The sequence below is a fragment of the Rhyacophila brunnea genome, unplaced genomic scaffold, assembly GCF_057557595.1.
Source record: "Rhyacophila brunnea isolate RB1 unplaced genomic scaffold, BYU_Rbru_1.0 scaffold_20, whole genome shotgun sequence".
Lineage (NCBI taxonomy): Eukaryota > Metazoa > Arthropoda > Insecta > Trichoptera > Rhyacophilidae > Rhyacophila > Rhyacophila brunnea.
Genome location: NW_028232860.1, coordinates 19844218 through 19853051, shown reverse-complemented (window position 1 = coordinate 19853051; position 8834 = coordinate 19844218). Strand labels below are relative to the sequence as shown.

General features: G+C 33.6%; 1 protein-coding gene across 1 annotated transcript in view; it reads right to left on the bottom strand.

The window, feature by feature from the left end:
- Nucleotides 1–34: 34 nt before the first annotated feature.
- LOC147071341 (juvenile hormone esterase-like) overlaps nucleotides 35–8834 on the bottom strand; it is a 42566-nt gene continuing 33766 nt past the window's right edge. The window contains exons 7-9 of the mRNA XM_085947945.1: nucleotides 8019–8203; nucleotides 1719–2002; nucleotides 35–250 (exon numbers count right to left, since the gene is read on the bottom strand). Coding sequence (XP_085804071.1) covers nucleotides 64–250; nucleotides 1719–2002; nucleotides 8019–8203 — 656 coding nt within the window. The 3' untranslated portion in view covers nucleotides 35–63. The remainder of the gene's footprint in view (nucleotides 251–1718; nucleotides 2003–8018; nucleotides 8204–8834) is intronic.

The window sequence follows — 8834 nt, the reverse complement described above, 5'->3', positions numbered from 1 at the left end:
TCAGTTTCAGTCACGAGTTCTATCATATTAACTCAAGATTAAATATTTAAGTCTAAGTCGGACCTAAGCCCAATTTTCATTGTTAAATTCTTTGTACAGTTGATCCCAGAACTCCATGCGTTCTTTCTCTGGCGTCACCCTCGGCGTGAACTGCCCAGTGATGTCCAGGTAGTTGAGGTCCACCAGATTGGATGAGATCGGTTCCCATTTGAAATCTGATTTTAGATCACTTTCGTCCGGAGTCGGATTACTGAAAGAAAGAAAAGTTAATCGATGAAACAACTGTGTAGTGGATTTAAAAGAAAACTGTTTTACCAATTTCTAAGATAGGTGAGCCTGTTACTCTCCAGATATGGTATGCCTTGGAACCATATTAATCAATTCCATGATGAGTTTTGAGTGATTAATATTTGGTTTTTATTAGAACTAACACCAAAAACTCATATCAACGAATTTCGCTTTTAATGTACTGTTAAGACAGCTTAATTAGTTTCGCCTTTTCTGTGGATCTTAAGTTGATTTAATATTGTGCACATAATTGTTGTTGAATCCACGTGAACTTCTCCATATTATGCTATATTTTTAAAACTAGATGGTAACGCAGAGACCCAAAGAATGTCGATATATTAAATTTGAGTAACGTCAGAATGTCATGTATCATAGATCAAAATGGAATCACCCATGTGAAAGCAGTTAATGTAGTTAGTGAGGCGACGTTGCATTCTACAGCTAGAATTGCTGTCATTTAAAAAAAATTTGAATGTCCGATAGTACATTAAGTAAAATATATTTTAACTGACATTCAATGGTCAAAGAATGCAAACTTCACACTACCTACATAAATTGAATAGTTATAAATTAGTAGGTAGTTAATATTTATATATTTTAAATAGTTTAATGGTAGCTTTATCAGTGGTTAATTGCTTAAATTGACGTATACGCAGATACAATATACCTATTACCTATTAGTCCTATTGTGTCTCATTCCTGATTTTTTTTATTCGTATGGCAATGAGAATATGTATGAAATTAGGATGGCGTCTGTTTACATAAGTAAATGTTAACTGTGTTGATAATATAATAAATATGTATTTTAATACTGTATTTTCGTATATAATTTAAACTAAAAATAATTCTCTTTTGTAATAAAAACTATTTACATCAGACTTCTGGGCTATCCATCGTGCGCACACAACGGTCTATGCATGTTTACCCTGAAGTTAACTGTTAATCACCTGATAAACGGCTAAGTAGTAATTCATGAGATCATCATGAAAATCATGGCAGAAAACCACTTCATTTATTGTAGGTGTGTAATTTTTCACAACAAATCAAAAACAAACCTATCAGAAAAACATGGAATAGTAATTACACTGAAACCCACAACCTGAAGTGGCGCACATTTTGTCAACACCCAACACCAGAATGAACATTGAAGTTTTTTCAGAACAAAGTGCCAAGCATACCGATTTAATCATATTGTTGAATATTGAACAGCTCAGAGGGTGATAAAAATGTAATAAACACATGTTACAACAAGGCATCAGAAATTAAACATTGTGTAAAAGCTTCAAATATCTGAGACATCTTATTAGGAATCTGTTTAGCAATGAATTTTGGATTTAAGATTCGTAGGTCTACCGGGATTCCTTCTGGTGTCTTGACGAAAGTATCAGACCCTTGTTAATTCTATAACATGTAATGAAATAAGTAGTAACCCATATTTGGCAAAGTCCGTCCACATCTTCACCATGCGTCTCTTGACCATCAGCTCGGTGGAGTCTTCATCCAGCCGGATGTTAAGGCCGCCCAGCTTGAATAGGTATCCCATCTCGTCTCCGTGGCACGTGCCCGGTCTGTTGATGCCCAAGAATCGTTTGAAGAGTCCCAGTGCACCGTCATAGGCGAAGCGGTAGAAGTAGATTGGAACTTCGGGGGCTGCTTTCGATTGGAGACGGATCGATGTCATCACTGGATGTAGGAACATCAGATCGGTCATGAGCTAGAAAAAAAATACTTTTTATTAACCCAGACACCTTTTTAACACGTTAGGATGATTTGTTTTCAAAGAAATGATTGGCGCAAACCGGTTCTTAAGCAACAACATCATATATGCGATCCGGTTGCTAAAATTTTTGTAAATAGGTAGGTATTTCATACAATTTAATATATTTTTGACAAAAAATCCGAAATTAAATTGTCCACAGTGCATAAATTGAATACCACAACTACTTGTATAATAATATCGTTACATATTAGGTTTCATATAAATTCTAAACTATGCATGCACTATCTTAAACCAGGACCGTATTAAGAAAATTTTAAGCCCTAGACAAAACCTTAAAATTTTGCTCTCGAAGATACATGGGCACGAGATGTCCTCACAGACGTATTATGAGTATTTTTTAAATGTCCGAGCTGACAATACTTTTTCTCGATTCGGTGATTTTTTAATAGTTGGAAATTTTACCTTCAGAATTCGATACGAAAGGTTCGATCGATTGTTATTTTACAACGTTTTTATTAGGTCGTATTTTTATTTGTCCGGTGGTTGTTTGTCCGGTACAAATCTTGCAATCGATTTTTAATTAACTTCCCGACTAGCTAGACATTTGAAACTTTTAGAATATATCAGAACACGATGCCAATGCATTTTTTAATACTTTTAGCCATCTTTAAGTAGAATTGAATTTATTTTCAATTAATTCTGTTTTGTATGAAAAGTTATTTCGGAAGAAATCCGTAATCCAATCTACTATTATTGGTTGCTAGAAAATTATTAATATATACGTGCGTTACTATGGAAATCAATATGATATTTCAGTATTATTTCTATCAAATACAATTATTTTGATCGTTTAAGCTAGTCAAGTCAAGTTTATATGATTCAACAGAAAATTTAAAAACGTTGTATATAAAAAGTTCTTTTTATCTTGTAATTATTTACTTTCAGAATCGATGTAAAGGGGGTTTTTTAATCGTGAAAATCCTTTATTTACTACTACGATCTTCGAATTTTAAATAAATAGGCATTTCTGATAAAAACATAATTTCGCGGTTGGAGCGAGTGTTCGCGAATGTTTAAAAACATGTATCCAACAAAACTCAGCCCATATACCATAATCTGGACCTGTTTTCATTAATGCAATAACATACGCACCTATAAAAAAAACGTAATTGATTGAAATAGAAGGAAGTAATTTGATTTGTTCACGCTCCAGTTAAATTACAAGTTATTTAGTAATATAATAGGCTTTACCGCCATATTAGGTTGCACTCATCATAATATTAATAATATAACACCTGATCATAATCATTTTAGACCAAAGATGTTGAAAAAAATTACAGCTCTGAAAAAAATATAGTACATTATCTCTATGTCTAGGCCAGGGATGGCAAATAGGTGCCAAAATAAGCCGATTTTTTTTAATTTGTGGCGCGTGCCATTCCTTTTTAGGTGTACACATGAATAATAATCTAAATCATATTTATCTAATATATAAAAAATAATATTTGTTTGTGGGTTTGTTTGTTTGTTTGTTCGTTTTGAATGCACTGCCATACCGTTCATCCGATTGCGATAAAACTTTGTCAACTTATTGCTTGCACTTTCGCGAAGAGTATAGGCTATACTAATATATAAAAATGAATGTCTGTCTGTCTGTATGTCTGTCTGTCTGTGTGTCTGTCCCGTATGCGTTCCTATACCATTCATCCGATTGCGATGAAATTTTGGTAAGTGGTTGTATGCACACCCATGAAGGTTTCTGAATTAGAAAAATCATCATCTTCTTCTTCTTCTTCATTCTATTTTCTTTTATTCGTATGGTTCCTATACCATTCATCCGATTGCGATGAAATTTTGGTAAGTGGTTGTATGCACACCCATGAAGGTTTCTAAATTAGAAAAATCATTATTTTCTTCTTCTTCTTCATTCTATCTTCTTTTATTCGTATTGTTCCTATACCATTCATTCGATTGCGATGAAACTTTCATCGGTTGTTGTGGTAACACCCGTAAAGGTTTCTGAATTAGTACAACCATCTTCTTCTTTTTCTTCATTCTATCTTCTTTTATTCGTATGGTTCCTATATCATTCATCCGATTGCTATGAAACCTTCATAAGTTGTTGTGGTAACACCCGAAAAGGTTTCTGAATTAGTAAAACCATCTTCTTCTTCTTCTTCTTCTTCATTATATCTTCTTTTATTCGTATGGTCCCTATATCATTCATCCGACTCCGATCGTCAGTGGTTGTGCCAACACCCGCGAAGGTTTCTGAATTTGTACAACCATCTTCTTCTTCTTCTTTATTATATATGTATTCTTTTATTCGTATGGTTCCTATATCATTCATCCGATTGCGATGAAACCTTCGTCAGTTGTTGTGATAACCACCCGCAAAGGTTTCTGAATTAGTACGACCATCTTCTTCTTCTATTCTATATTCTTCTATTTGTATGAGTTCCTATTCCATTCATCCGATTGCGATGAAACCTTTATCAGTTTTTGTGGTAACACCCGTAAAGGTTTCTGAATTAGTACAACCATCTTCTTCTTCTTCTCCTTCTTCATTATTTCTTCTTTTATTCGTATGGTCCCTATATCATTCATCCGATTGCAATGAAACTTTCGTCAGTGGTTGTGCCAACACCCGCAAAGGTTTATGAATTTGTACAAACATTTTCTTCGTCTTCTTCATTATATCTTCTTTTATTCGTATGGTTCCTATACCATTCATCCGATTGCGATGAAACCTTCGTCAGTTGTTGTGATAACCACCCGCAAAGGTTTCTGAATTAGTACGACCATCTTCTTCTTCTATTCTATATTCTTCTATTTGTATGAGTTCCTATTCCATTCATCCGATTGCGATGAAACCTTTATCAGTTTTTGTGGTAACACCCGCAAAGGTTTCTGAATTAGTACAACCATCTTCTTCTTCTTCTCCTTCTTCATTATTTCTTCTTTTATTCGTATGGTCCCTATATCATTCATCCGATTGCAATGAAACTTTCGTCAGTGGTTGTGCCAACACCCGCAAAGGTTTATGAATTTGTACAAACATTTTCTTCGTCTTCTTCATTATATCTTCTTTTATTCGTATGGTTCCTATACCATTCATCCGATTGCGATGAAACCTTCGTCAGTTGTTGTGATAACCACCCGCAAAGGTTTCTGAATTAGTACGACCATCTTCTTCTTCTATTCTATATTCTTCTATTTGTATGAGTTCCTATTCCATTCATCCGATTGCGATGAAACCTTTATCAGTTTTTGTGGTAACACCCGTAAAGGTTTCTGAATTAGTACAACCATCTTCTTCTTCTTCTCCTTCTTCATTATTTCTTCTTTTATTCGTATGGTCCCTATATCATTCATCCGATTGCGATGAAACTTTCGTCAGTAATTGTGCCAACACCCGCGAAGGTTTCTGAATTAGTACAACCATCTTCTTCTTATATTCTATCTTCTTCTATTCGTATGCGTTCCTATACCATTCATCTGATTGCAATGAAATTTTGATCAAGTGTTGTGCTCACGCCCGCAAAGGTTAATGAATTGATAAAACTATTTTCTTCATCTTTTTCTTCAATTCTATCTTCTTCTATTCGTGTGCGTTCTTATACTATTCATCCGATTGCGATGACATTTTGACCAGTTGTTGTGCGCACGCCCGCAAAGGTTTTTGAATTAGTACAACCATCTTCTTCTTCTTCTATTCGTATGCGTTCCTATACCATTCATCCGATTGCAATGAAATTTTGATCAAGTATTGTGCTCACGCCCGCCAAGGTTTCTGAATTGAGGCAACCATTTCTTATTCTTTTTCATCTATTCTATCTTCTTCTATTCGTATGCGTTCTTATACCATTCATCTGATTGCGATGAAATTTTTGTAAGTTGTTGTGCGCACACCTGCAAAGGTTTCTAAATTAGTATTATATAAAATACAAAGTTCGTTTAGTCCAATTTTGGTTTGTTAGTGCATATTAATAACATTAATAACGTTTGCGTATTTTGGATTCGATTTTAATTTAGTGTTCTTTTGTTTGACCTTTACTCCTATTAGAATTATTTTCATATAGATATATTGTATTACACAGATATTTTAATATTAAAAAAATAATTACCTCTTATTATTTTTTAAATATCTAAGATAAATATAACCACGAAGCGACCCTGTGCGAAGCCGGGTACTTCAGCTAGTTGAATATAAAAAAAACAATTAGGTGGGCACATTAGTAACTATATTGTTTATTGAATGATATATAAAAAAATGATACACATAAAATAAAAGAAAATAAGAAAAAAAAAACATTTAATAACACACTAATTTTTGTTTGAGATTTTTTGTCTCATTTTATTTGCGAGACTTTTTATATCAGGCTGATTAATTATTGTCGTTGATTGCAATTTAATACATGCTGCTGAATCTTCCTTTGTCAAACTATTTCTAGTCTTTGAATGTACATAATTCAACATAGAAAAATGGTCAACAACGAGATTGCTAGCTTTTTAACGGCCCACATGCTCAGCGTAGGTCAAAATTGAGTTTTTATTGTATTTTCAAACCATGATCCTGGACATTACTTAAACGTTGTAGATAATCTATTTACGTAATTTTGAAGCCTTATTATCCTTTATATTTATTTTAAACATTTGATGACCGCATAAAGTATTTTTGTTACAAAAAATAGTATTCTTTTAAACCTCTCGCTCTAATGTTTTAGAATATAGTCATATTTTGGTACTTAGGTAGGGCACGCGTGCCACCTATTTGCCATCGCTGTCTAGTTACCGGGTTGGTCCTGGTTTGAGGATGGGCCACGAACTCCCGGCTGATTTGTCAGTTTGTCCCGCTTTATAATATTATAGTACGTATTTTACAATTTGGCCCTAAAAACTGTTGCAGTTTTAAAAAGACTTTGTTTTAAGAGTATACCTACATCAGTGAAATGGCAAATAATTTTCAACAATAGGTGGAACATAATTTCGCACTCGTTGCCAATCGGAGAGAGATAGTCGAGATGTGAGCACGTCAATTTGTTTTGTGATGGCGTCGGAGGAATATATTCTTAAATCGTGTAAAGATGAGTTATGCATTTACTCGAAAAAGAAAACATGTCAATGAATATATTATTATTATTACTAATATAACAATAAACATAACATTAAATGGACGCATGTTGAATTTTTATGACAAAATTATGTTTTGCGTCGTTTGCACAATCTGCGCGTCGCGTAGTCACGATATTTTTTATATCATGCCTTAGCTGAAGTATAGCTTTAACCTTGTGTGATCCTAAGAAGATCATAAAATGGGCCTCCATTGAATAGCCACTTGCTCAACCTATTAGGTCCATACTATGGGTGAAAACAGGGCTCGAAATGGATTGGAGTGCACCGGAGCGCCATTTCGGATCATAAGATCTCCAAAATTATCGCTCCGTTCCGTGGGAAAATAATTTGACTGTCTAAGCTAAATAGGCCACATAACAAAACCCAACACATTTATTTTTATAAAATACACATAAAATTAGAACTTACTAAAAAAAAAAATTCGTTCGTAAAATTTTAAACACAAATTGAAAAACAGCATGTGAATTTGCCAGACCCGGGATTCGAACCCGGGACCCAAGATAGTATAGGCCTTGAATTCATATTTACCTGAGATTATGACCTCCCTCTTATAGATGGCGTCACATTACGTTACATGAAGCATGTGCATTTTTGTTATTGCTATGTCAATGTCAGTAGTTATCGCTAGACATTGCAAAAACGAAATTGTCTATTTTTAGATATAGACTAGATTCAGACTATTCATAGTTGTACCCAATTTAGATTGTGTTTTTTTTTATTTAATAATATTATTCTTATAAAAAAATCTTGAAAAAAAATGGTAAGCCTCTATGGTAAAAGTTGACTCTATGGCCACTAAATGACCTTAATGTTCATTGGAATAAAGCGAAAATAAAGAGAAAATGTTATTATTATAGGTATAGTAAGTACGTACTAAAATCATATCTCCCAAGGTATCCATATTGACAGGTCTCCCTTGTATGTAGAATTGTCGGATCCTGTCGGCTACCTGCTTCCCCATCGGTCCATCAATTCCTCCGGGGATATTGAGGTCCTGCGGAACCATTCTTCCAAAGTCCTTGTCCACTTGCTCCAAAAGGGTAGGGTCCTTTCTTAGCCCTAATGTGTAAAAATGCACATAATAAGTATTCAGTTTTTTAAAACATTTTTGTAAATGTAACAAAAATTACACACCTACCAATTTTTTAGAATTGATATTTGCATAAGATTTACAAAGTTAGTTTTATTGCTTTAAATAAAAATCTATATAAAGCATATTATTGAAGTTTTAAAATTGAAATACCTTTTAACTATTTCTTTTATTCAACGAATAATTCACAAGATTTTAAAAATGTACCAATCTAATTATTGAACATACATAATTCTTAAAACACTCATGAGAAAATATAGCCAATAGAAAAAATCTTTTTTGAAAAAAGTAAGACACCCGGCAGGATCGAACCTACGTCTCTTGGGTATCGCGCCCTATGCAACTATGAATGCTACAACTGCTAAAGTAATAAATACTTTAATTAAGAGTACAAAAACCGATAGCCTACCGTAACTCAATTTGGAGAGCGCTTATGAGCAGGTATTAAAAAGGCCAATAGTTAAAATGTGTCGCAATTAACCATGGCAGTCGTAGTATAGTGGAAAGATTTTTTCTATTGGCTATATTTTCTCATGATTGTTTTCAGAATTATGTATGTGAAATACATATTTAATTTTTATAGAACTGTGATGCTTCAAG